The sequence below is a fragment of the Mauremys mutica genome, chromosome 11 (assembly GCF_020497125.1).
Source record: "Mauremys mutica isolate MM-2020 ecotype Southern chromosome 11, ASM2049712v1, whole genome shotgun sequence".
NCBI lineage: Eukaryota > Metazoa > Chordata > Testudines > Geoemydidae > Mauremys > Mauremys mutica.
This window is the reverse complement of record NC_059082.1, coordinates 46354792-46381842: the sequence shown is the minus strand read 5'-3', so window position 1 is coordinate 46381842 and position 27051 is coordinate 46354792. Positions and strand designations below refer to the sequence as shown.

The following is a 27051-nucleotide window of genomic DNA, read 5'->3' as shown; positions in this document are numbered from 1 at the left end:
ACAGCCGCACACCTCATTGGGTATCTGATATCCACCCATGGGGCCAGTGTTTAAAGAGATGGGGCCAGGGGTTTGCACCCTCATAGGTACTTTCACTATTTTGATTATTTGTCATTGGCTCTCTTTGCAGCTGGCCATCCTGATAATCTTGTCTCTGTTGGTGAAGCGCAAGAGCTTCTATAAAAGCTCTTGGAATGGAGCACCTGGACTGCTGAGGTACCCAGAATAATTCCATATCCACACCTCTGCACATATCCACCAACACTGCTCCCTTTGCCCCACAAGCAACCTTGGCTGAGGTTTACATTTGTTTTCATGTGTTTCCCTGATGCTGTTCAGACTGGAATTGCTGAAATCTCTCAATGGCCCCGATTCCTCAACTGTCTCTGATTTTGCCATCTGAAAAGATTGTGAGCACAGTTCGGTGGGTGCACCTATTAGCCCTTGGTTTATCTAGTGTTCTGATTTGCAGACAGTTGGCTGTTGGGTAGCTTGGCACTTTACAGCATGGCATGTAACTAGGCTAGGAGGTGAAATGGCAGATGCAGAATTCAAGGCTGTGTTTCAGACCCCAGGCTAGAGCAGGAAGGGCTGGATCAGGCTCTTTCTAGTCAAAATTTTCAGCTGTCTCCAAGTTCACAATAAGAATCTTAAAGTTTGGAGCTTTATCTAACCTGATTTGAACCTTCTTCTCTTTACTGCTTTCATGGCTTTCCCCCCTTCCACTCCTCTTCCCCGAGCAGGCTGACCTAAGAGCATGGGGAAGCTTTTCTTTAGGCAAACTAAGAGCTATGACCAGGATGGTTGCTTCTGAGTCACTCTGCCATTCGTGTGGCAGCCCTGATCAGAGAAGATTAGGGTTGGAAGAGACCTCAGGAGGTCATCTAGTCCAATCCCCTGCTCAAAGCAGGACCAACACCAACTAAATCATCCCAGCCATGGCTTTGTCAAGCCGGGCCTTAAAAACCTCTACGGATGGAGATTCCCCACCTCCCTAGATAACCCATTCAAGTGCTTCACCACCCTCCTAGTGAAATCGTGTTTCCTAATATCCAGCCTAGACCTCCCCCACTGCAACTTGAGACCATTGCTTCTTGTTCTGTCATTTGTCACCACTGAGAACAGCCGAGCTCCATCCTCTTTCGAACCCCCCTTCAGATAGTTGAAGGCTGCTATCAAATCTCCCCTCACTCCTCCCTTGTGCAGTTCCCTCAGCCTCTCCTTGTAAGTCATGTGCCCCAACACCCTAATCATTTTCATTGCCCTCCACTGGACTCTCGCCAATTTGTCCACATCCCTTGTGTAGTGGGGGGATCAAAACTGGATGCAATACTCCAGGTGTGGCCTCACCAGTGCCGAACAGAAGGGAATAATCACTTCCCTCGACCTGCTGGCAATACTCCTACTAATACAGCCCAATATGGTGTTGGCCTTTTTGGCAACAAGGGCACACTGCTGACTCATATCCAGCTTCTCGTCCACTGTAATCCCCAGGTCCTTTTCTGCAGAACTGCTGCTTAGCCAGTCGGTCCCCAGCCTGTAGTAGTCCATGGGATTCTTCCGTCCTAAGTGCAAGACTCTACACTTGTCTTTGTTGAACCTCATCCGATTTCTTTTGGCCCAATCCTCCAATTTGTCTAGGTCACTCTGGACCCTATTCCTGCCCTCCAGCATATCTACCTCTCCCCCAGCTTAGTGTCATCTGTAAACTTGCTGAGGGTGAAATCCATCCCGTCATCCAGGTCATTAATGAAGATGTTGAACAAAACTGGCCCCAGGACCGACCCCTGGAGCACTCTGCTTGATACCGGCTGCCAACTAGACATTGAGCCATTGATCACTACCCGTTGAGCCTGATGATCTAGCCAGTTTTCTATCCACCTTATAGTCCAATCATCCAATCCATACTTCTTTAACTTGCTGGCAAGAATACTGTTGCAGACCGTATCAGAAGCTTTGCTAAAGTCAAGATATATCACATGCACCGCTTTCCCATATCCACAGAACCATATGGATCATGAATTCCCATGACCTTACTGTTTAGTCTGTAAATCACCATGCATGCCTTTGGGGCAGTAGAAATAAGAATTATCCACCCCTGAGAGAGGTTGCAGCTCCATGTTCCCTGCAAATGTGACTGGGACACTCAGCAACGACCATGAAGAACCACCTTTGTCCTTAGGGCAGCTCAGAGAAGGCCAGAATATGGCTATGGCATGGTCAAGTTGGGTCTCAGTTTCTTCCAGCTAAACAAAGGGCATGGGGGACCCATCCAGATACCTTGGTGATGAGCAGTGCTGGAAAATGGGACACATGGGTACATCCCACTGGTCACTCAGTGTGGGCTTTGTGATAACTCCCTATCCCAGCTGTTGTGTGATGCTCCTAGTGGTTTCCCTTTGTGGCAGAGACAGGTGGATGTGGTGTCCCAAACCACTGTGCCCTTCTCTCTCAAGCTGTCTGCAGCAGAGGGAAAGGTGGTCTCCATGGGGAGGTGGGGGTGAGAGGCACCCTGTCCTCATTCTAACCCTTCTCTCCCCCCCACCCCAATTGTTGCAGCCCTGTGAATTTCTTGGAGGCGGAGGGCCACCAGGGGCTGGTGGCAGCAGTGTTTGGAATCCTCTTCTCTTCTGTTTGTGTGCTGGTGCTGGATACCGACCCCCTGCCTTTCATTGCCAGCTCCTCCCCACGTAGTCGAGGTAATGCAGGTGGCACTGGGCCATCCCTTTCTGAAGTTCGCGGATGTTTTGCTGTTTCAATCCATTGGGACCCTCAGAAGCTAGGGCTGTCCCCACAGGCTGTCCCAGGTGGGCACAGGGATCTCGTTCAGACCTGGTGCAGGCTTTCCTCTAACTGGATGATATCCTGAATAACTGTCTACATTTTTTGGCTACATTTCCCCCCACGCACACATTAGTTCATTTTAAATATGTTGTGCCCTCCCTGGCCCTGCCCCTAGGCAACATTTGACCAATCTATTGCATGTCCTCTTGCACACAGATCAGTGCAAACATACTCCAGATTTTCAGACAGTGTGTGCTATTGCTAACAATGGACCATTTTACAACTGGAGGAGGAGGGGGCGGGGCTTTGTTGAAAAAGACAGAGCTGTTGTGACTCATTCCAAACTTTGTGAAGCAGCCTTGTGCTCTGTCAGGCCCTGCCTAGTACTGCCTTTCCATAACTTGCATTAGTACTGGTGGGGCCTGCCGTAGAGGCACTGGGAAGCCAGAGCTCCAGTTGATGTGAATGGGAGCTGCAGATGCTGAGTTCCTCTGAAATGAACCAGACAAAACCAACTGGGGCTGGAGGGGAAGCACCTTGATCTAAAAGGTGAGGGTTCATCTGAGCTTCATAAGGCAAAGCGAAGGCATCCCGGCAGTTAAACTCTGCTAAGTGAAGGCAGCACCGCTAAGGTCTCATCCAGTGAGCATTTTGCATGGGGCAGGCTGATGGGAAGCCCTTGTGTGATGGTGGTGCCAAGGGGAAGAGAGGTGCCATCGCTGGCTGTCCCTGCATGCCGTTAGCATGGACTAGATTTCCAGTCTCCAGCTTTGGGTGGCTTAACATCTCCTCTTAACCCGATATACGAGTCAAGGGCATCACTTTGCCTATTAATCCTTGTACTGAGAGCTCTGCAATTTTGTTTTTTCTCTCCCCCCACCCTTGTCTAGAGTATTGGAAGATCATGGCTTTGCTCTATTACCCTGCCTTCTATTATCCTTTAATTGCATGCGCCACAATCAGACACCGAGCCGGGTACTTCGTAGGCTGCTTGCTCTCCTGGTGCCACTGTGTGGTCCATATCTGGCAGAAAGTGGACTGCCCTCAGTCGCCCAAGGTAAATGCAAACGAGATGCATAACATGAGCATTGTTCTTCCTTCCTGGTCACGTCAGCTACTAAAGACATCTCCAGGTAAGTGGAAAGGGAGTGGGGATGGGATGAATGGCTGGTGCTTGGAACTGGGAGACTCTCTTTCACGGTGAAGCCTCAAGTCAGGTTCTTCTTGAAGGAGCCGAAGGTGTGCATAAATGTAGTGCAGGCCACATCAGAGCAGAGCCCTTGCAATCTCCTAACCCAATGCAGATGGAAAAAGGCTTTTGGCTATTGCTGCATTCTGGGCATCTGCAAGCACCTGAGGAACCCTAGACTGAATCTGAACTCTTTGGATGGAGGGGAAACAGGGGCAGGAAGTTGTAGTATTCTACGTACTGTGACCTAGGTACAGGTTTGTGCTGAAGTATGAAGTGATAACCACACTTATCAGCTGTCCCCTTCTCCCCAGATTTACAGGTATTATTCCCTGCTGTCTTATGTTCCTATTATCCTCTGCCTCATTGTCCTGAGCATTTGGTATCCAGTGCTGCTTGTCAGGAGCTTCACACAGGAGAAACCAGCTGCTAGAGAGGTAATGCACTGCAGCTTTCTATCAAATCTATGTTATGTTTACTCCGCTAAGAGTCAAAGAAAATATCAATTTCCCCCCTTATGTTAGTTGCACTCCTGTGCAACAGTTATGTACCAGTTATTGGTTCAAATTTTGATCATGTGTGTGAGCTAATTAATTAGTGAATGAGACTTTAGTGTCTGTGACCAGAGTTGAAGATGTGCCCAGCAGAGCAGATGTGGCTATAGAAGAGACAAAAAATGTGGCATGAATCAGACAACTTTCAAGAAATATGCCATTGCCTGTATTTTATGTCATTTTGTAGTGTATTGTCTTATTGGCATGAAAACTGGTCAGTTTTGCAATACTTTAAATGCCATGTGTATAATTTTTTTTCTTAATAGCAGGACTCTCCTGTTTTTATGTGCAAAATAGATCATCCCCATTTTGTAGTGAAAATGCCTGAGATACTGATCTTGGTTCTCTGAAGTCCATGGTCACTGAATGCTTTTGACTAGTCATTGCTCTGCCAGATGGTTTTCTCATATTGTTTCCACATCTGTCTTGCCTTCTACTTAGAGCTTATCTACAGGGAAATTTACTTGCAGTAGTTCCCTTTGTGGACACACTCTTGCTCCCGAATAGCTACTGTGTGACTTTTTAAAATTCACTCCCCATCCTAATCCAAAATAACTTTCAAGTGTAGACAAGCCCTTAGGGTCGAATGGGGCCACCCAAGTTCTCCAATTGTAAGGCACACTTTCCGCATCCAACTTTGCACCCTGGGATGATTGTCTGTGTGCACAAACCAAGTGCTTCCGAGTGCATCACATGCTATTTATGTCTGTATCTCGTTTGCAGGCTTAATCAGCTGAGCGGATAAAAATGGCTGGGTGAAAACCAGAGGCAGGCTCTGCAAAGGTGGCCCTGTGTGTTTCTGTAGGGTTGGGCTTCAGGAACTGACTTAGCTAAACACTAAGCTGTGAACTGAGCCTCTAGTCCAGGGTTTCTCAAACTTCATTGCATCGCAACCCTCTTCTGACAACAAAAATTACTACATGACCCCAGGAAGGGGGACCAAAGCCTAAGCCCTGCTGCCCTGCAGGCACCCAAACTTTAGTTTCAGCCCTGAACCCCAGCAAGTCTAATGCCAGCCCTGGTGACCCCATTAAAACTGGGTCACAACCCACTTTGGGGTCCTGACCCGCAGTTTGAGAACCACTGCTCTAGTCCAAATTCTGAAAATATTTGATTAGCTTTCCCCACTGTATTTCATTACTTCTGGGCTCCAGCTAAGATCAGAAGCTGGAATGGTGGGGAAGAGGCTGTTGTAGGGGAACTTTTGGCTTGCCCAGAAAGTGGAGGAAGTCAATGTCCCCATGAGCTTGCAAACCTATGGGTGTCAGCTGAACATCAAGCTTTTATATGTTCATTTGAGCCAACCTGCTGAGCCTCTTCACTGAGTTCTATTGACTCTCCAGTAAACCCTGTCCTGGATTCTGTATTCGTCACTTTCCACCCCCGACTCTGGGGCTTGCAATCACTTAAGTTACTTTTTAATCATTCTTCCAAGCCAACAAACCTTCCTATTTTATTTCCTCTCTGCTGTCATGGGGGGAGGGTTCAGTGGTTCAAGCATTGGCCTGCTAAACCCAGGGTTGTGAGTTCAATCCTTGAGGGGGGAATTGGGGTAAAAATCTGTCTGGGGATTGGTCCTGCTTTGAGCAGGGGTTGGACAAGATGACCTTCTGAGGTCCCTTCTAACCCTAATATTCTATGGGCCTAGTAGGCAGCCTTCCTCCACATCCAGCATCAGCCCTGTTTGAAAAGGGGCCTGAGATACTGAATTTCCTCTTTCCTTGCAACATCCTGATTGCACCCCAGCCAAGTGTCATTACATGCAAGGGGGATTGGAAGGTGCTCATCTCCCAAGCTTGAGTTATCAGTCTTTAATGCATCAGTTCTATTGGTGCTTGATCACCTGCCAGGATCCTACCCCTTGGAACTCAGCTTCAGTCAGAGTCCCATAATGCTGCCATTTGGCACTTTAGTTGCTCCCACCAATGTGCAAGGTACTCCTGTCCTTCCCTGTATCTCCCAGAGTAAGAGGAGTGTGGCTGAAGTTCAGTGCATAACAGTGGTGCTGGAACTAGGGGTGCTTCTGCACCCCCTGGCTTGAAGTAATAATAAAAAACACCAAATACATGATTTCCATGGCTTCTGTCATCAGCATTTCCACTATAAAAATTGTTCCAGCACCTCCGGTGCATAACAAACTTCCTGTGATGAGAGCAAAGCAGCTGGCTGTTGTTCAGCATGGGAATGCTTCCATTTTGAGTTGTCTTGGAATGATCCAAGCTATGGAAGCCATCTGCTGCCATCATTCCGGGCTGTGAGAAAAGAAGGCAATTAGTCTAACTTGTTCTAAATGCCTGCTCCTCCTACTTCAGCATAGGTGCTGTCAATCCTAATCCTTGAACCTTTGCTGAGAATATTGCCTATTCCCTACCTGCTCCTTCTGGCTGAGCCCCTGCCACGTGCCACCTCTGTATCCCAAGTTCTCCAGATATCCCTGTGCTAGCTGCGAGCTCTTGGCACACTGGCTGTGCCCACGAGTGCCCCAGAGGTCAGCGGGTTTGATGGTTCTGTTTTTTTTATCTTGCTGTATTTGGAGAGAGAGAAAATCTCTCTTCTGTGTAAACTCCTTAGCTCAAGAAGCTTAGGCATCAATGGGTTCCATTCAGCCCAGAACTGGTGTCTCATTGTTTGCCCCCTAAATTTTCATGGCAGGAGGGGATAATCCCTTAGCATCAGACAACCTTTGTTTGGAGGATATGGGGGGAAACCTATTTAAAAATGTAATAACACACACTCCCTCCCTGACCCCCAACCCAAAACACAAACAAATCCACACCTTGCAGATTTCTTAGTATTATACCAAATCCTGGATTTAGTCTAAAGAACCCTCTAGTTAATCTAAATCCTGCTCCCAGCGTTTCTCAGCATTGGACTGAGTGTTTTCCTTTTGGTCAGTCTGGTATCAACATGGTCTTCTGGATTGGAGCCTGCGATCCTCACATCTAGATTGATATTTAGGCTCTAGTTAATGAGTCAGTTTTCTTCTGGAGTGATTGACTCAAATGTTTTGTTGCAAAATGGCCATAAAAATTATTCATCTAAAATGGAGATTGGGTAACACTTCTTGGTGGGGAAGTCTTATTCCAATAGTTGAATGCAACTGCTTAATGACTCTCTATTTGGAAGATAGTAGGTGTTGAATGAATTCAATATTGGAGGCTGCCAGTAGATGGTGCAATGCTTTCCCTAAAGAATGTATATAGGGAAGGGTTTTCTTTGGGCAGGGGACAAAAGGGAAGCAAGAATTGGACAAAGGTGGAAACCTTTGAGCACAGGGTTACCTATAGGGCCTTTGCTGTAGATAACCACTCTAAGGAGAGAGAACCACGGCGTTGATTCAAGCATCTGACTGTGTCCTGTATCCAAATAACAAGTGGGCTTTTGTGCTGCTTTCTTTAAGGTTGTAGGGAGTGGCTATTACAATGAATACCTGAAGACTATCCTGGCCAAAAGAACACACAAAAGAAGGTACGGCCAAAACAATGCTCTTCCTCTTCCTCAGGAACTCTGCCTGGCTCTAATCCAGTGTTTCTCACTTGGGGAGTTGTGACCCTCTGGGGGTGAGTCACTAAATGCAATGGGGGGTTATGAGTACAGCTACATTTTAGTCATGGGTATATTTAGTAAAAGTCATGGACAAGTCATAGGCATTAAATAAAAATTCACGGCCCGTCACCTGTCCATGACTTATACTGTATACCCCTGATTAAATCTTTGGGGAGGAGGGTGGCCCGGGGGCACCATGGGTGCTTGGGGGGGTCAGCTCAGGTGGGGGTGCTGGGGAAGGGGAGGGGAGGAAGGGGAGGGTTGCCAGGCATCAAGTTTTCAACCAGAATGCCTGGTCGAAAAGGGACCCTGGCGGCTCTGTTCAGCACCGCTGACCAGGCTGTTAAAAGTCTGGTCAGTGGTGCAGTGTGGCTAAGGCAGGCTCCCTGCCTGCACTGGCTCCACACAGCTCCCAGAAGTGACCGGCATGTCTGGCTCCTAGGTGCAGGGGCAGCCAGGGAAGCTCCGTGCACTGCCCCCACCCTAAACACCACCTCTGCAGCTCCTGTTGGCTGGGAACACCCGGGAAAGGGTGTTGGGTTTTGTGCCTCCCTGCAAGTGGTGACATCCCTCAGCTCCCTCTGCGTGCTGCTTCCTCCCCAAGCACCGGCTCTGCAGCTCCCATTGGCCAGGAACCGTGGCCAATGGGAGCTCCAGGGGTGGTGCCTGAAGGCAGAGGCAGCATGCAGAGGCCCCTGGCTGTGACTCCCCCTAGAAGATGAGGGATGTCACCACTTCCAGGGAGTCCCCCGAGGTAAGCGCCACCCAGAGCCCTCACCCCCTCCCGTGCCCCAACCCCAGCCCTGAGCCCCCTACCCAAACTCCTGCTAGGGGGTGGGGTGGGCGGTGGCCTGAGATTGCCCCAGCAGCGGCTGGTGCGGCTAGCCCAGGGGCCACCCGAGCTGCTCAGGCAGCCCCCAGGCCAGCTGCATCAGCGGCTGCAGAAGTCACGGATTCCGTGACTTTCTGTGATTCCATGACCTCCATGACAAGCTCGCAGCCGTAGTTATGAGACATGGAAAACTTCATTACAGTCCAAAGCAAAGAAAATCTCTCTCTCCCTTCTCCACACACCCTTATCCTCCAATGTCAAGTATTCTGTCACTCTCTCAAAACACACACATTAGAGAAGTAAATGTAATCTATACTGGGTTTCATACATGACCATCATGCTGTAGTTCACACAGGAATTCAGGGCAGTCCTATGGCCCATCTCATACAAGGGTCAGACTAGACCAGGCCTGCACAACATGCGGCCCGCGGAGCCTCACTGTACGGCCCGTGGGGGGATTCTAAATCCCCCGCACATGGCGCTCTGCGGGCAGTCCAGAGCCCTTTGAATCCCGGCCGCAGCAGGGAATCAAAGGGCTCTGGGCTGCCTGCAGTGGCAGGGAGCCCAGAGCCCTTTAAATCTCAGCCACGGCCAGGAGTCAGAGGGCTCTGGGCTGCCTGCAGCTGTGGGGAGCCCAGAGCCCTTTAAATCTCAGCCAGGGCCGGGAGTCAGAGGGCTCTGGGCTGCCAGCAGCCGTGGGGAGCCCAGAGCCCTTTAAATCCCAGCCGCGGCAGGGAATAAGAGGGCTCTGGGCTGCCCGCAGAGATTCCCAGCCGCCGCTGGGATTTAAAGGGCTCAGGGCTCCCCGCGGCTGCCGGCAGCCCAGAGCCCTTTGAATCCCAGCCCGTGGCCGCTGATTGCCCCCTCCCCGGACCCCTGCCCCAACTCCCCCCCAGGACCCCCACCCCCTATCTAAGCACTGCTGGTCCTTGTCCCCTGATTGCCCCCTCCTGGGACCCCTGCCCCTAACTGCCCCTTGGGATCCCAGCCCCTATCTAAGCCTCCCTTCTCCTTGTCCCCAACTGCCCCCCCCAACTTCCCCCCAGGACCCCACCCCCTATCTGTCCCCTGATAAACCTCTGGGACTCCCATGCCTATCCAATTGCTGCCTGTCCCCTGACTGCCCCTCTGAACCTCTGCCCCATCCAACCCCCCCTGCTCCCTGTCCCTTGACTGCCCCCCGGAATCCCCTACCCCTTCTCCAACCCCCAAACCACTTACTGTGCCACTCAGACCAGCGTGTCTGGCTCCGTGCAGCTCCAGACAGTTGCTGCCATGCTCCCCCGTGGAGCCCACAGCCCTCTCCCCCCCCCAGCACCTGCCTTCCAGATTTGAACACCTCAAAATTCAGGAGTGCTCAAGCTCGGTTTGGGCAGCTTTTACTTCATTTCTCCCAAATCAAATATACTGACCCACTGTAACTTGCTGTAGATAAAATTGAGCAAGAAATGCTTATTAGGACTGGAATTGCTATTTTCAATAGCCATTGCCTTTTTGTTTGTTTGAAAGGAAGACAGTGATATTGCATTGGCAAATTCCCCATAGAAAGAAAGAGTGGAACAAAAGAATAATAAAGGCACCTCAACTTTTCCTCATTTATGGAGGACAGTCTTATAATATGCATCCAGATATCCTCCAATCACACAAGCTGAAAATTGTTCCACTTTACTGCAGCTCTGTAACCATATGGGAACCAATCCTGTCTGTGTTTTGTGCACATCCAAAATTCCTGCTGAATGACCCACCCTGGGAGCGAGTTACCAGTGACCCAGGGCTGGGGCAGCAGGAGGTGGGGGGGGGGGGCACTGGTGGGGGGGAGCCCAGGGCTGGGGCAGCAGCAGGGTGGAGGGAGGGCACTGGTGGGGAGGAAAGGGGGAAGCCCAGCGCTGGGGTGGCAGGGGGTGTGTGTGGGTGGGGGGGAGAGCCCAGGACTGGGGCAGCAGGAGGGTACAGGGGGGAGCCCAGGGCTGGGAAGGGGTGCAGCCAAATTTTTTTTTGCTTGGGGCAGCAAAAAACCTAGAGCCGGCCCTGCCGGGTTCCCCCAGCCGCCGGAGCCCCGGGCCCTTTAATTTGACCCTGAGGGCTCCCAGCCACTTCTTTAGCTGGGAGCCCCTGGTTGATTTAAAATAAAATATCACCTCCCCACCCCCAACCTTCCTTTTTGGCCCACAGCTGTTTTGGTGGGGCGGCGCTGGGGAAGGAGGGTTTGTTTCCGCAGGGCTGGGCGGCCCTAGGGTGGGGTGTTTCCGCGGGGCCGGGAGGTTTCGGCCCTCAGCTGTTTTCTTTGGAGGAATGTGGCCCTCGCCGCTTTACGAGTTGTGCAGGCCTGGACTAGACGATCCCACTGGTCCCTTCTGACTTTGGATTCCATTACTCTTGTTATCACTGATACTTCTTTACTCTTATACCAAATGTAAGGCAATTTTGACATCAAATGAGGGGTGACTGATCCAGAAAGGTTGAGAAACACTGCTCTGAACAGTGCTATTTGCTGTTGTTTAGAAAGGAAGCTGTTCTTGAGTAGCTGAGCAGGAGGTAAGCTCAGGACCACACACATTGGCTGGGCTGTGCATGGGGAGCCTGGGGCTGGAGTGGCTGTGCATGCTACAAGTCAGGACTGAGGTGTATTGGCAGAATACTAACTTCATCAGAACTTCCACCCAAGAGGGCAGGCTGTTGGTGCTGATCGATAAGCGTTAAAAAACAAAGCAGTGCTTTTGTTCTGGGCCAGTGTTTCATACCTGACTCACTGCAATTCTTCCTTTTCCAGCTCCAGGAAAGTAAGTCTCCTTTCGAGGGCCCAGATGTATTTACGTTCTTACATCTACACACCCCAGGAAGGTACCGTATGACAAGATCTTTTGATGCGCTCTTAGGCATATCAGGGTCTCTGGCACCAGACTTCCTCCCATATGAAGTAACTGTGTTTCTTCTCTCTCTCTCTCTCTCTCTCTCTCTCTCTCAAAGCATCTGTGCCCAGGCAGCTGCCATCCTAATATGCACAACTCCTCAATTTGCATGAACTGTCATCTTTGTGAGAGGAAATTTGGGGCATTGCAAGGAGAGTGCTAACTCCATTGGCATAATATCCTTGTGTCCCAGATTGCATGAAGGTTTCTGTGTCATTAGGCTTCTTCCCTCGTGCACTTGTTTAGCAGTTCAGTTGACTGTTGTTGCATCGACAGATGAGTGGATGGGTGGAATCTGGAATCTGGATGCACTGAGGAAGGCCTGGATGAAACTATAGTGGTGGGGATGCTTTTGGGTGGAAGGAGAGGGGTCAGACAGCTATGAACAGATGTAACAAAACTAGATGGATGGCGAGAGTGACTGTAGCAGGGTGGTCCCTTGCTCCTGCCTGGCAGGGCTGCTTTTACCACTGCAGCCCTGGAGAGGGCTGCAGCTCTAAAAGCTGTGCTGACTGGGGAAGCCGCTGCAGCTGGGCCACACCCCAATCCGGCCACAGCTGGCCTCTATAAAAAGGCTGGGAGCGAGGCGCTTAGAGTCTCTCTCTGCTTCTATAGAGAGAAGGGCCTGGCTGCTAGGGAGCTGAGCAGGGTACTAGGAGTGGAGCAGGGCTGGGGGAAGGCTAGAGGAGCTGGGGAGCTCCAGCCTGGAAAACCCCCAGGCTGTGGGCCTAGCTGAGGGCCTAAGACCAGTATTGGGGCTGCAGAGGTGCAGCCCAGCTACAGAGAGGGGCAGCAGGTCCAACCCAACCTTGCCTGTGATGAGTGGCTGATACACTGCAGTCTACCCCAGTGAATGGGGGCTAAGTGATGACTGGCAGTAGCCAAGACTGAGGCGAGGTGAGAATAGGAGATGGGGGGTTCCCCTGGGAGGGGGAGACCCAGACCTGTGGGGGTACTGCCAGGGGGGGCAGCACCCAGTTAAAGGGGCACCGGGGTCCTGGAGGGACACGGGGGCCAAGCTGTGGCAGATCACCAGCCTGCAGAGGGCGCTCTGGGCTGGAAATTGAGCTAATTCCCTGAGAGACTAGCAGCAGGCGCTGCAGCGGTGAGTCTGCACACACTTACACTGACTGACACTGTGAAGGAATTGAAGCCCAGATGGATGCCTTTTGTTAACTTGCCACCCTGCTGCTCATAAGCCCCAGGCTGGAATTGGTCTCCTGTCTCATATGTCCCCCTATCATTCTGGGATTTCAGGGTTCCAGGTTCCTCTGAAGCTGGTTCTCTCTGTAACCACAGCCGTGATTGCTGTTTACCAGGTAAGCCTGTGGCAATGCCCCTTCTGGGCCCGTGGTTGGCCCTGACAGCCTGTGCTGTTGTTTCCCATGCCCTACTTACATTCTATGTGAGTGGGGAAACAAGACGGGCAGCCCCATCCAACTGCCAGGCTTCCCCACCCGTCCCACCCCTTCTGTGGATTGCCCTGGGCACTGCAAGGGTTCTTCCGGGAGCAAGCAGGATTAACCTCAGTGACAGACTGCATTGTCCCAATGGTCACTCCTGCCTGACGGAGCCTGCAGCACCCCTCTATACTCAATGCTGCTGTCACTGTGTCGTGGCAGGGTGATCAGCTTCAGCAAGGACCAGGCTCTGGTCACAGCCCTGCTTTCCATCTGCAGCAGGGCCAGATGTGGCAGCTGCCCACAGCTCTCTCTGTTGGTGTTCGTTTTGTGTGCTTCTGCCAGCGCAGTGGGTGAGAGACTGGAACTGAGGACTCCTGCCCTGGCAGCCTCAGGCCAGTCCCAGTTTGCATACCGGACTGGAGTTTTTAACCCCTTTCTTGCTGTCACCTTTCCATTGTGTCTGAGGCTCTGGCACCCACTTCCCCGTTGCTTCCTCCACTCCATGGCAGTGTCCAGGATGTGATCAGCAGCTGCTCTGGGGTGGGAGTTTACCACAGTGGGGGTGGGCAGGTTGTTGGTGCACGTGCATGAGCACATTCCCTTGCACACTGTCTGTAGTGCTCACCAGGCTTTTGGCTCACAGGTGGCCTTGCTGCTGCTCGTCGTCTTCATTCCCAACATTCAGATAGTGAGGGCAGGGATGACGAAGGAAATCACCGTCCTTCTGGTTCAGTTTGGTGTTGTGCCCTCGGAGAACCCGGGAGGTGTCCCTGGAGACATGGAGCGGGAGCTAGACACAGTCAGATACTATCTCTGGTCACTGGAAGGTGAGTCTCTCCAAGTCTGTTGAGCTTGATGCTGAGGGTGCCCATGATCCCAGTCTCATTTCCCTGCCTAAATCCAAAGGCCTCTGTCTGGTACAGCATAGACGATGGCAAGGAAAGCTTGAAGGGGGTGTTCAGTCTATATGCCTCTCCTTCCTCCCTCCACTTTACACACTCCTCCGTCCTGGAGCTCTCTGCTGAGACTATCCAAGAAACAGGCCATTTGTCTCTGAAACTTACCCTCAGGATCAAGATGCACCAAAGAATTCCTGACCTCTTAACATTTAAGTATCAACTCTTCCCATTCAACTAGCACAAAGCTGCACAGACGAAAGCAAACTCCCAGCTCCCCAGAGTGAGAGGGCAGCAGCTGCTTGGGTTTGTTTTGTCTATCTCCTTTTAATAAGTAAAAATAACTAACTAAATGGAACTAAGGGCAGTAGTCAGTCACTGAGCCATCTGTCCCATGGTAATAGAGACACCTTTGTAGCAGGGTGGTGACCATCAGCTAGACTGGCTTGCAAAGCAGTATGTAATGTTTGAAACAGGAGTGTGAGCGCTGTGACTCTTGGATTCTGTCCCTGCTCCTGAGCGTGTTGCTAATCCCATTGTTTGTGGGTATACAGGGAGGTGGGGCGTGGTTGGTGCTGGGAGAGAAGTTACTGGATGTAAGAGATTAAAAGTTCAAAAGTCTGATCCAAAGAAGTCAATGGGAGTCTCTTCATTGACATCATTGGACTGTGGGTCTGCCTTGAGGCCGCAGTTTAGCAAGGTATCAAAGCACATGCCCAGAGAAGTATTCAAGGGGTCTTGCTACTCAAGTGTTTAAGTGAGGCATGTGCATAGGTACCTCGCTGAATTGGGGTTCAACAGCTGATCTCATGGGCCCCCCGTGGTAGTGTTGATGGGAGGGGTTTGATAGGAGAAACTTTTAGACTGGAGTGTAGTCATGGGAATTGGGATGATCTGAAATGCTGCACTGTCCTCTTGAGTCTTTCTGAGAGGTTGGTTTGAAATTTGGAGGGGACCTGGTCCTCTGGAAGGATGCCAGGAAAATTAATGTAACAGGACTCTGGTTTCCAGTCACTGGGAGGTGAGTGCCTAATGGTGCTTTGATGCCATTGAAAATTATTCTAATGGGCCCAGAGCATGGTTTTTTGCTATGATCTGTCTGAAGTCTCTCCTTCGTCTCCCCTCTGATTCATTTCCCCCCAACACACACACTCTTCCCCTGCTTTCTCTTAGCATTAGGTGCACAGGTATGCCATGTGGGCCGGCTCAGTGCAGGGGCTGTATGTCCATTTGTGGTAATGGGCGTCAATCACAGGGAAACTCTAGAAACTGGAATACTGGGCTGCTGGGAAAGGAGTCTTGGACAGTGAAGAGGATGGCCCAAAGGTTAGGAGAGTAGCCTGGTACTTGAGAGACCCCAGTTCAGTTCTCTCCTCTGCCACACGCTCCCCTATGTGACTTTGGTCAAGTCGCTTAGTCTCTCTTTGCCCCCATTTTCCCATCAGTTAAATGGGGATAACAGCTCTGCCTTGCCTCGCAGTGGGTTTTGGATGCTAAAGAGTGTGAGATATGGTGGTGATGGCAAGCCAGAGATGGCCCTGTTTGAAATAGTTTGTGTGCTTCTTACTCCAAGCAGGAGATGTCAGCTCTTTTCCTGACTCTTTCCAGGTCTGGAATTTCTAGGCCTGGTCGCTAAAATCCCCGCCAGGCTGCAAAGCAAAGTTCTAAAATGTGGATACTGCTGCAAAAGCAGAGGGATGGAGATATGAAAAGAAAACCCTGGTCTCGTGCCAGCAAACAAAGAATGCTGTGAATGCCAAGCAGGGAAGGGGGACAAGAGGAGAAATGTATCCACAGTCAGCAATTCCATGCTACAGATGCTATTGTTCAGGGGGACTTTGATATGTGTTGGAATTGAGCAGATGGCTTCTAGAGTGCAGAACTACAAAGCCCTGGTGTGGAGGGGTGGGGGACTGGCTAATTCAAAGCTCCCAACAGGAGGACAGGCAGATGAGCTTTTGGCTCTGTTGCCTCTGGCTAGCATGGTGCCCCCCACCCCCCGTTCAGTCAGCTTCTCCTTTATGCACTTAAAACAATGGCAGCACTTCTTTGCAAACAGTGACACATTAAAAATCCTGTTTGCGATTGTCTTCCTGACATCTCTCTCCCCATCCCAACCCTCCCCCTTTCAAAGATATTTTTACAGCCTGTCATTCCTTTCACACTTCTGCTGGCTGATTTCTACTGTGACATTTTGAAAGCGTCTATCCGTTTTTGTAGACTTGCTAAGTGCTTAGGGAGGGAGTGGGGGTGGGAAGAGAGTGGCTGACTGGTAATGACTATGGAGCCTGTCTCTGGGTGAGTGGTCCTTTAAAGGAAGATAGGTCCTGCCCCACCTGTAACATTTAGTGGAGAAAAGAAGTGAAGTCACATGCTGAGTAGGTCACATAGCTAACTCAGACCAGGGGGTGGGAGGCAGAGACCCAGAGGGAGAATCCAGGTAGCGAGCCCTGGGAGTCACTCACTGCTTGATTTGAAGGGTGAAAAAGACTTGGAGTAGCTGGGCACAGCCTTGAGACTGGGGTGTCTCAAGGTGTCTCTTTTGTGTTTGTTTTGGACTTGGATAGCCCAGGAAGGATGGACTCTTGTCTTTAATGACCTAGCTGGAGGCTTTCACTGCAGCCACCAAACCAGGCTGGAAGGTGAAGATGTCTAACCAGGCAGTGGCTAGCTCAAAGCCAGACTTCGTATTATGGCTGCGGAGTTCTAACCCTAGGGTGTGATGGTGTGTGTCTGTGTGGGTCTGTAGTTATCGGCTGTAATTCCTATCGGGTGGGAGTTCTGTTCCATGATATAAGCTAGTCTGGCCTGGTTCTTTGCACCCCACCCAATCACTGAGGAGTTGATCATGTGGGAGGCTGCTGAATGTATCCATGTGATGCACCCGTGAGATAGTGAAATATTCTCCCCATTTTACATGTAGGGAAACTGAGGCACAGAGGTTCTGGAAAGTCACACAGGCAGAGCCAGGAGCTGAACTTGAGTCCCAGTCCAGTGCCTTAACCACCAGGTGGTTTCTCCAGGTGACAAGCAACCACATCACACCATCCCATTCCCCTCTTCCAGTTTTAGCAAAGTGGCCAAGGATTGAATGGGCTGTGGATGCTAGCGGAGATCCCTCTGGAGCAGGATGGAAGTGTGCTAACGGGACAGTGCTGGGAAGCGTGATGCTGCCCTTGCATATGTTGCAGTGACTGCATAAACAGAGCCAGAAGTCATCCAGTTCTGTCCCTCTGGCACCTTTCATCAGTGCTAGAGATGCAGCAATGAAAATGCCACAATAAACTTGTAAATCAGTGTCAGGGAGATGTGTGAGGGAAGGTCCATTGAATGGTGGGCAGTGGCTGGGTGCAGTTCTGGATCTAGCACAATCAATTGTATTGCTCTGGTTCAAATGACAGCTGTCCCTGTCTGCTCTCTTACAGTGTGCTATGTCTGTTCCCTTGTGCTCTCCTGCCTGCTCACCTTCTCCATGCTGATGAGATCCCTGGTGATGCACAGGTGAGAGCCTGTTTCTGACTCTCTGTTCCCAAGCCTCGCCACGGTGGACCAGAGAGAGCTTTCCAAGTCTCCCCCACCCTATCCCGTCTGACCTCTCCCTGGGTAGTGGAACGTGGGGAGACTGGGCCTGTGGGTGGAGTGATGGACTCCCACATACTCTCCTTCATACTAGCTTTGTTGCCTACCCATCTGCTCTGAACTCCTTCAGGGGTTGGGATAACCCTGGTCATGGAACCAAAATGCTGCCCCTACACACACCTTTCCCATGCTGCGTTTGGATGCATAAAAGGTCTATCTGGCCTCTCTTTCCACAGGGCCAATCTGAAGGCTCTGTACCGAGGGGATGTCCTAGATGTCTTCTACCGTGCCCGGATGCTCTGCCCTTCCCAACAGGCTCTGGTCTGTTGGATGAGCTTTGCCAGCTTCCAGACTGCATTTGCCTGCTTGGGTAACTCCTCCTCAAAGAGGAACAAAACACTCTGTTGGTCCTTAGGCCTAAGAGATGGTGTCATGGGCTGGGGCTTTGGAGGGAAGAGTTGAATTGTCACAGGCTCTAGGTAAATGCTCAGGCGTAATTGAGATATGTGAGGTCAACTCCTCAGCTGGTATCAATTGGCAGAGCTCCACTCACACTCAATGGAACTTCCAGGATTGACACCAACTGCAGCACTCAGGAAGCACCACACCAGGATATGGAAATGGAAATAGTTTGGTTTGTCAGTAAAAGTGGAACCTTCCGCGGAAGATGGATCCTTGGTTTAAAATTCCCCCAAATCTTGTTTAGTAGGCCTGGATACCTCTCTGATGGAAAATCTTTTGAGCAGCCCTGGTTAATAGATGTCATGAGCATGTTCCGGACATAAGTAGGGTATGTTTTTATAGATGGCATTAAGCCTATTGGAAGAAGCTACACATAGTTAGGAGCAAGCTATTGACCCCTTGGAAAATCCAACAGATTTAGTAACCCTGTACTAAACCCCTATTAACCTTTGATAAATGGAACAGGAACAAAGGTTGACCATAATGGGCAGGCACTAATTGACCTTTTTGGCTATTTCAGCAGTGAGACCTTCCCACTACCCAAAAGTAGCCTTCTGAGTCATAGAATATCAGGGTTGAAAGGTACCTCAGGAGGTCATCTAGTCCAACCTCCTGCTCAAAGCAGGCCCAATCCCCAACTATTTTTTTTGTGTGCCCTGGATCCCTACATGGCCCTCCTCAAGGACTGAACTCACGGTTTAGCAGGCCAATGCTCAAACCACTGAGCTATTCCTCCCCCTAAGATGGACTGGCTTACACATGTGGGAGGGGAAGCGTGCCCATTCTCTGCTGCATCTGACTGACAGATAAGTGGTGGGCTTCAGTCTGCAGGGCTGTCAAGCTGCACTTTCCCTAGTAGTGAAGTGGCAGGCCTGTAACTCTCATGATCCGGGGGGGCTGGGGCAGATTGCCTTAGGGATCCTGAAAGAACATACATGAGTCACACATTCTGATGCTGGGAATGTAATGCTTTTCTGAACTCCTAGTTTTAAAGTCCTTATACTGGTGAGCTGAATGAATTAGCAGTGTGGTGTACGGTCTCCAGCTGCACATCTCTTAGATCAGGTTAAATGAATCGTTGCTCCTGTGGACCCTACTGGTCTTGGTGTGATTGTTAGTAGAAATCACAGTTCCAGACTCCAGAGCTGGCTCTTCTCAGTGTGACTAATGAGCCACATGGTAAGAAAATGCTGATTCCCCCAATTAAATCCATTAATGAATTGTGTGTGAGTGTGAAATGACAGACTAGACCTAGTAAGTTAACATATAGGTGGGAGGAGAAGTAACAAGTTGTCAATGGAATTAGGTTGAGGTTGCTGGGTTTTTTTTTTTTTTTTTTTGTTTTTTTTTAAAGCAGCGTAAAGGAGTTAGGTGTATGAGGTGAGACTTACAAAAGCATGTAGGTGATTTTAGGGGCCAATTCCCATTGATTTTCGATTATTAGATTTAATAGCAACAGAGTGCCTAACTCACTTAGGCTCCTTGGAAATAACCCCAGTCTAGATGTGTAGTGTGTAAAGCCAGGCAAACTCCAGGTATCTCCCAGAGCAGAGGTGCAACCACACAAGGAAAAGGTGCAGCTCTGAGGAACATTAATGAGAGAGTAAATAGAGTTAGAGGAAATATGTCTGACTTAATACCATCAGTGGCTGTGTGCCCACTTACTAGAGACTGATAGTGATTCCTCCACCCTTCTCCTGGCAATTTTTTTACCCCTGATGCTCTGTCTCTCAAAGGTCTCCTCACCCAGCAAGTGATTTTCTTTGTCTGCACCGTGGGCTTCACCTTCCTAGTGGTCATTCCACTCCAGTCAGGCACAAATATGCATCTGTTTAAAATCCTGGAGAACATGTGGTAAGTGCTCTTTAGACCCAGCAGGCGGCACTGGGGAGCTCTGGGCTAAGGAGATGGGGAATGGGATACTCAGTCAAGTCACAAAATGACCTCTGGTGGGCAAGTGATAAAGACAAAGTAACCAGCTGCCCTTGAAGAAACAAACTTCACAGTCCAGCTGCATCATGTCAGGATGTTCCATCCACACATCATTGAGATTCTGCATCCTGATGCAATGCCATGGGGGGCAGGTATATTTGGGGCTCTTCAGTTGCCCTTCTGCACAACAGGACCAGCTCTGGCGCAGCTGGGGTTGTCCCATGGATTTGAGACAGGTGGTAACCCTAGAACTGCATCTTCCAGCTGCAGACATGGGCCCCAGGCTAAAGGAAAGATTATTCCACCATCCTGATTATTACCTTGCGTAGCTCCCTCCTTGTGCAGGAGGCATTGAGCACCCATGAGATTGACTTGTCCAGTGCCCAGCGCTTCTGAAAATCAGGCCCTTGCTGCCTGCTGAAGGAGTGGGCTACAATTCTCATGAAGCCATGACCGACTGTGTGTTTTGGGGACCTCATGCAGAGGCTGTTGAGAGACTGGCTTGGCCTGGGAAGTAGGACTCCAGATCTGAAGCTTCCCAAAGTCTGTTTTTCAGGGCTGCTCTGATCCTGAGGCTTGGTTTGGGCCTAACACTGGCTGCATTGACCCTGATATTTATGGATGCTTTTAATGGCCTGGTGGTCTGAGTTCTCTTCCTTCTCCTCCCCACCCCCATTCTCTGCCAAATCAGGGCCATCATGTCAAACCATCAAAATATGGTTTGGGGTTCCCCCAGCTCTAATCACTGATTCACCCTCCAGCGGCAGGTGCTATGGAATAATACTGGGCAGACAAGTCAGCATGGGCCAGACTGTACTGTGAAGCTCTGAGCATCAGGGCTGCCCTGCTCCCAGGAGCTCCTAAGGGGTAGCAGCATGGTTGCCCTCCCTAGGGCAGGCCAATCCCACTGTGAGGGAGCTGTAATTCATTCACCCTTGTTCCCCAGAGGACTCTGGCAAGTGGCAATTTCTGTGCTCTCATAATCGTAGGGCTGCAAATTGTCTAGCCCCTGAGCACATGTGCTGGGCTCCTTCAACCTCTCCTGCCCCCCATTTGGCTCCTCCAGGCCATGCCATAACCTGGCTCAAACATTCAGATCATCTGCTCTATGAACAACTGACAGGCAAACCCACTGACTGGAATCTTCCCCTTCCTTGTCTTCTCCCTTGCCCAGGCCCTTCTGGCTGACGCTGGTGCTTGCTGTGGTCGTGCAGAACTTGCTTGCTCATTTCCACTTCCTAGAGAAACACCACCTGCAGAAGGAGCTGACCAACAGGTGAAAGGGTGCTGAGAAGCTAAACATGCACACTGCTTTGTCTCTGGTCTCAGGGACTGTAGGACACCTAGTCTGGGTTTGGTGCATGTGGCTTTGAACAAACCTGTATGCCGAGTGACACAGGGCTGAACTGTACAAAATGCCAGAGCTGCATCTGAACTTCCAGTTTCCCCCAAGCCTGCCTCACCTTGTGTTCACCACAAGGCTTGAGAGCTCTCCTGGTCTCATAGTGAGCCCATGTGGGTCATGAGGCAGTGCCGTCCATCCAAGGACCCCCACATCTCCAGCACTGGTGAAGTTTCCCAACACCCTGTCAGAGGGGATGGTAACTGCTGAGGTGGAGCCAGTGGATGGACCTCAAACCAAGTCTCAGGGTGCCTAGGCCTGTGTGATCACCACTCCGAAGTCTCGCCTTTCCAGTAAAGAACAAATGGGGATTTCATCTATTCCTGAGATACTAGGGCGAGAAGGGACCATTGATTGTCTGGTCAGGTCCCCTGCAGAACACAGGCCAGAGAACTCATGCAGTGAGCCCAGGACATTACCCAAGCACAGTGGCCAACAACCTTTCCCTCCCTGAAACCAGGTCTAACTTCCCAGCATGCCTGTGAGCTCTTGCTAGCCTCCTAAAAGCTGCTGTGTTTCTTCGTGGTCACTGACAGGAGAGTCTATAAAGTCCTCTGAGATGCTTGGAGGACCAAAGGGGCTGCAGAAACTCTACTGCCAGTCTCCTTCATCTTCCCCAAGCAGCCTGGCAGTGTGGAAACCTTGGGGAGGGATAGCTGGCTGTGCACCGCACTAACACTGGGCATCACTACTGCAGCGAGTGGCTCTTTATCAGGGTGGAGTGGGCTTCTTGGCCTCCTGGCCCTATTGTTTCCTCTCTCTCTCATTGCCCCAGGCGAGCTCTCTGCATCATGACCTACCTGCTCTTCCCCATCAATGTCCTGGTGGGGGTCATGGCCGGGGTCTGGAGAATGGTCATTTCTGCACTTTACAACGCTGTCCATTTCTGCCAGCTGGACATCAGCCTGCTGAATCGGGGCGTCGAGGCTTTCGATCCAGGTAAAGGACATGATAGCCTCCTCCTGGAGCCAACATACACTGCTCCGCTGTGTCCTGGCATTTACCCATGGTGGGCATTCCTTCTCTGGGCCCAATGTTGTAAAGCCAATGGGGTTCTCCTGGAAAATATGGCTCTGGCAGGATCTGGGTCATCGACGAGGAATGTCTGTCTGAGGCTAACCTAAGGATCCTGTGCATCACATCTGATGCAAGGATCTAACTCCTGGACTGTCCCTGGGAACCTGGGAATGGAGTAACCTAGCTAGCCATCCTGCCACATTTAAATGAGAAACAGGGCCTGGTCAGCTTGACATTGCCTGCCTGGGGTTCTGTAGGGGTGAATCTGGCTTCCAAAACAGCACTGCATGATTATCTGCTATTGAAAACCTGTTTCCTTTAAATGTTGTAGGTTTCCCTGTTCCCCCACCCCCAGCTATTTCTAGTGAAACTTGACTTTTCTTGACACCAAAGCTGCTGGGGCCTAGGGCGTGAAGCCCACAGCCCAGGTTCTAATCTCAGATTGCACTGGTGTGAATCTGGAGTGACTCCAGAACTGCTCTGGATTTACAGAGCAGTAGCTCAAATTGAGATTTCCCCACCCCCTGCAGTCCATTCCTCTGTGGAGGAGGAGAAAACCCAGAATTCTGCTCTCCTCCGTGTGTGTATGTGTGCATCCACCTGCATGAGTGTGCACATGCTCTGGACTCTGCTACACACTCTGATACATGGCCTATGTTCCCCTCCAGGTTACCGCACTTACTGTCATTACTTGAAAATTGAGGTCAGCCAATCACATCCTGTGATGAAAGCCTTTTGCTTCTTGCTTCTCCAATTACCTGGCCCAGAGGGGCAGACAGGACTCAAACCCACTGATGTGGAAGAAGGTGAGATCTTGCTTCCTCCCCGCTTCCCAGCTTTGAGTGCTAAAGAACTGCTAGCCAAGAGAAGCAGCATTTTCTGGTGGCAGGGGGAGCGTCTGTGGACAGGCTCCCATGCTGGGTGCTGATAGTGCAAGAAGCTCATGTTGAAAATGTCTGGTCTTATTTGCAGGCTGCGTCCACATGTTGGTTGCCCTTCTAAGGGAGGGCTAGGGAGTGGTTTCACCCTTCCGCCAAAGGAGGTGGAGGTACCATGAACAAAGAAGGGTGTAGAATTCAATCTAGTCAAGGGCAGTGTCAGTAGAAAGTCCCAAGGGCTCCCCCTGCATAATGCTGCACTGAGGAGAAAGCATGTCCTCTTCCTCTCCCCAGTGCGACGTGGCTGTCTGGCAGCCTGGCAATATGGGGTATCATACCAACGGCTGTACCAGGTCAGACCAAAGGTCCATCTAGCCCAGTATCCTGTCTACCGACAGTGGCCAATGCCAGGTGCCCCAGAAGGAGTGAACTAACAGGCAATGATCAAGTGAACTCTCTCCTGCCATCCATCTCCACCCTCTGACAAACAGGCTAGGGCTAGGCTCCTTCCTGGCTCTGCACTACCAGGCTGTGGGTTCCTCTCCTCCTCCCATCTTTCTGCAGGGGCACGTGCAGGGCAGGAAGAATAATCCCCCTTCACCCGGAGACATGGTGGGCACCCCCTGTAGGCAGACAGGAGGAGGGAGTGATGCTGAGGTTTCCTCCTTTGCAGGGATCCAGCTGATGCAGCCTGTGAAGGGGCTGCTGAAGGCATCCAAGTCCAAGCAGACGAGAGCCCGGTGGGGTCTGGCCTACACCCTCCTCAACAACCCATCACTCTTGGCCTGCCGAAAGACTGTGCTTTCTGACCCCACAGCCAATGGGACCCAGTCTTGCCCTGCCAAGTCCTGACCTCCACCGAGGAGCCCTCCCCTTTCTCTGGGAAGTGTTCCAGCTCTGCTCACTGCCTCCTCTCTCCTTCTCATGTGTCCCACCACCCCACAGCAGCAACCTTGGCTCTGCGGAGCCCTAGAGCAAGGCTGCACCCCATTGCCTGCCTGCCTGCCTTTGAGACCAGGGCTGTTTCCTTAGGGCAGCATGGAGCTAAGGGAGATGGTCTGCCTGGTAACCTTGCCCAGAGACTGAGCTTTAAAGCCACCCAAAGCCAAGTCTTTGCTCCTCATGCTACACCTGGGAAACCTGAAGCAACTCAAAGGTCCCCCTTAGGAACCTTTCCGATTCAATACCTGGTGGGCTCGCAAGTGAAATGAGTTTGATGATCTCAGAATTTTTATCCCAATTGACCTTCCACCATGCAGTTTGGCACCTTTGAGTCCCTGCTGAGAGGAGGTAGGGGCTTGAATGGGAGAGAGAAGGGGAGCTACAGAATTGGGGGGTGTTAGCCAAACTGAGAGGAAAGAGCTGGATCTGCCCCTAGCCAGTATGATCTACCCTGCATTTCAGAAGGCACCACCATCATCCTCCCCACCAGCCCCTCAAGATCCTGCATTGGAGTCTCACCTGGATCCCCTTAGACACACCAGGTAGTGGCAGGTTTTTTCAGATTGCCTTTGTGCCTTTTTCATGTAGAGGCAGCCATTCCATAGAAAAGCCCAGCACTAAGGAGATTCTGATGAAGCATTTATGAAGGAATATGGCTTCATACCTTTAAAGAAAAATAATCCCTTTTAAAATATATTTTTCACATCTTTTCTATGGTTTTTAGTCCTCATTGCTGACAGGTCGGGTCTGATAAATAGACTGCAGGTTCTGTAGCTTTGTAAAATTGGAAATGTGCCCTCGATGCTTTCACAACAAAATGGCAGAGTGATCTCTCTGTTTTGTGTGGCTCCTCTATACTGCGTGTCCCTCTGGCTTCTCATACTCTGCTCATGTCCTTGCCTCCACTTTTCTGGCAAACTGGAGGCATGTGTCTTCCTGCACCCGCCCCCCCCCCCCCCGCCCTATTTTTTTTTTTAAACAAATGATTCCTTGAACTCTGTTCTTATTCTATGAGAGGAGAGCAGGTCAGATTGGGAGTGAGCTGAGCTAGTATTTGTAGAGTACGGTGAGTTTAAACCCCCTTGGCAGGGTGAGGTGGGAATAATAAACAGTGTGCCTCTTTCCTACTGCTTGGAGAATACCTGTTCTGTTTTTGGTCTCCCGTGAAAGCCAGGGTGCGCACAAGGGTGATGGAGGTAATGGAGGGGGGAAGGGCAGAGAGGAGTGGGAAGACTGATGTATCAGGGCACTTGTATATGACCATCTCTTGCCATGGTTAGTGTGGCCATTTGGTGCGTGGCAGGGGGCATTGTTACACTCTACTGCACCCCACATCAGCAATCCCAAGCCACGACGACAGCAAAAGCAAGACACAAGCAGGTTTCCATGATTTAGTTTAGACAGGACTTAACCATTGTCCCTTAAGCCATGAAAAGCACAAGGCTTCACAGTAAGGCTGGCTGCAAATGTTCCTTCCAGTGTTTTTCAGTAGGTTTTCAATTGTGGGTGTGGGTGTGCACGTGCGTGACAGAGAGAGAGAGAAGCAGCTGCTTGCTTTGGGAAACTTTTCTTTAAAGAAAACAACCATGAAAACTGAAATGATTTTGCTTCTGAAATGCTGCCTCAAAGGAGCTGTAGTTTGGGTTCCTCATTCTTCTCTATAGACTAGGCTCCCCAGAGAGACTTCATCTCCCATGATTCCCTGCAACCACGGTTACCTCAGTATGACTCCCATGGAGCATGACAGTGACATTTCAGAAGAATTTTTTTTTACTGAAACCCCCAAATTTTCCATGGGGGGGAGGCGGGATATCGTTCTAACAAGCTCTACTTAGAGTGTCAGAGCGTCTCAGAACAGACCATGATGTTTGACCTCTTGTATAGCAGTGGCTGCAAATAATGATTCCTGCATCCAGCCCATAACTGCTATTTGAGCTAGAGCAGGGGTCGGCAACCTGCGGCTCCCGGCTCGCCAGGGTAAGCACCCTGGCGGGCCGGCCCGGTTTGTTTATCTGCCGCGTCGGCAAGTTCGGCCGATCGCGGCTCCCACTGGCCGCGGTTCGCGGTCCCAGGCCAATGCGGGAGGCAGGAAGCCGCGGCCAGAACATCCCTCGGCTCGCGCCGCTTCCTGCCTCCCGCATTGGCCTGGGACCGCGAACCGCGGCCAGTGGGAGCCGCGATCGGCCGAACTTGCCGACGCGGCAGATAAACAAACCGGGCCGGCTCGCCAGGGTGCTTATCCTGGCGAGCCAGGAGCCGCAGGTTGCCGACCCCTGAGCTAGAGCATGTCTTCCTTTAAAAGACATCCAGTCCTGGCTGAAAGACTGCAAGGGAAAGAGACCCCACTGTAACCCTGGGTAAGTTGTTCCAGTGGAGAATTACCCCTTTAAGAATTTGCCCGTTTTATTTTTAGTCTAAATTTGTCTGGCTTCCAGCCATCACATCTCATTAGAGCTGTCTGTTAAAAAGCCAGCTATCTCTTTAGTTTGGGGACCCAGCAAAGGTCGTTGGAGGCCTACAAAGTAGAACAGCATTTTAAGGCATCCCTGCGTAACATGGTCCATGCTGCATTGTAGACAGGATCCTGAATCCCACCAAACCTTTTAATTACCAATGGATCTAGCTTTGGGGGGGGGGGGCGCTGAAGGCTCCAAAATCCCTTTTCCACAATGGGCAGGTGTTTTCTGGTGCTGCTGTTGGCCCTTCCACCCATCCAGCCAGTGTAC

General features: G+C 50.8%; 1 protein-coding gene across 6 annotated transcripts in view; it reads left to right on the top strand.

The window, feature by feature from the left end:
* STRA6 (signaling receptor and transporter of retinol STRA6) overlaps positions 1–25858 on the top strand; it is a 56505-nt gene extending 30647 nt beyond the window's left edge. For all 6 annotated transcript variants that reach the window (XM_044978643.1, XM_044978645.1, XM_044978647.1 and 3 more), the window contains 15 exons: positions 131–216; positions 2560–2699; positions 3675–3841; positions 4288–4410; positions 7928–7995; positions 11676–11746; positions 13072–13133; positions 13861–14044; positions 17539–17614; positions 17929–18062; positions 19891–20008; positions 21261–21362; positions 22264–22427; positions 23174–23311; positions 24057–25858. In XM_044978643.1, coding sequence (XP_044834578.1) covers positions 131–216; positions 2560–2699; positions 3675–3841; positions 4288–4410; positions 7928–7995; positions 11676–11746; positions 13072–13133; positions 13861–14044; positions 17539–17614; positions 17929–18062; positions 19891–20008; positions 21261–21362; positions 22264–22427; positions 23174–23311; positions 24057–24235 — 1812 coding nt within the window. In that variant the 3' untranslated portion in view covers positions 24236–25858. The remainder of the gene's footprint in view (positions 1–130; positions 217–2559; positions 2700–3674; positions 3842–4287; positions 4411–7927; positions 7996–11675; positions 11747–13071; positions 13134–13860; positions 14045–17538; positions 17615–17928; positions 18063–19890; positions 20009–21260; positions 21363–22263; positions 22428–23173; positions 23312–24056) is intronic.
* The last annotated feature ends 1193 nt before the right edge of the window (positions 25859–27051 follow it).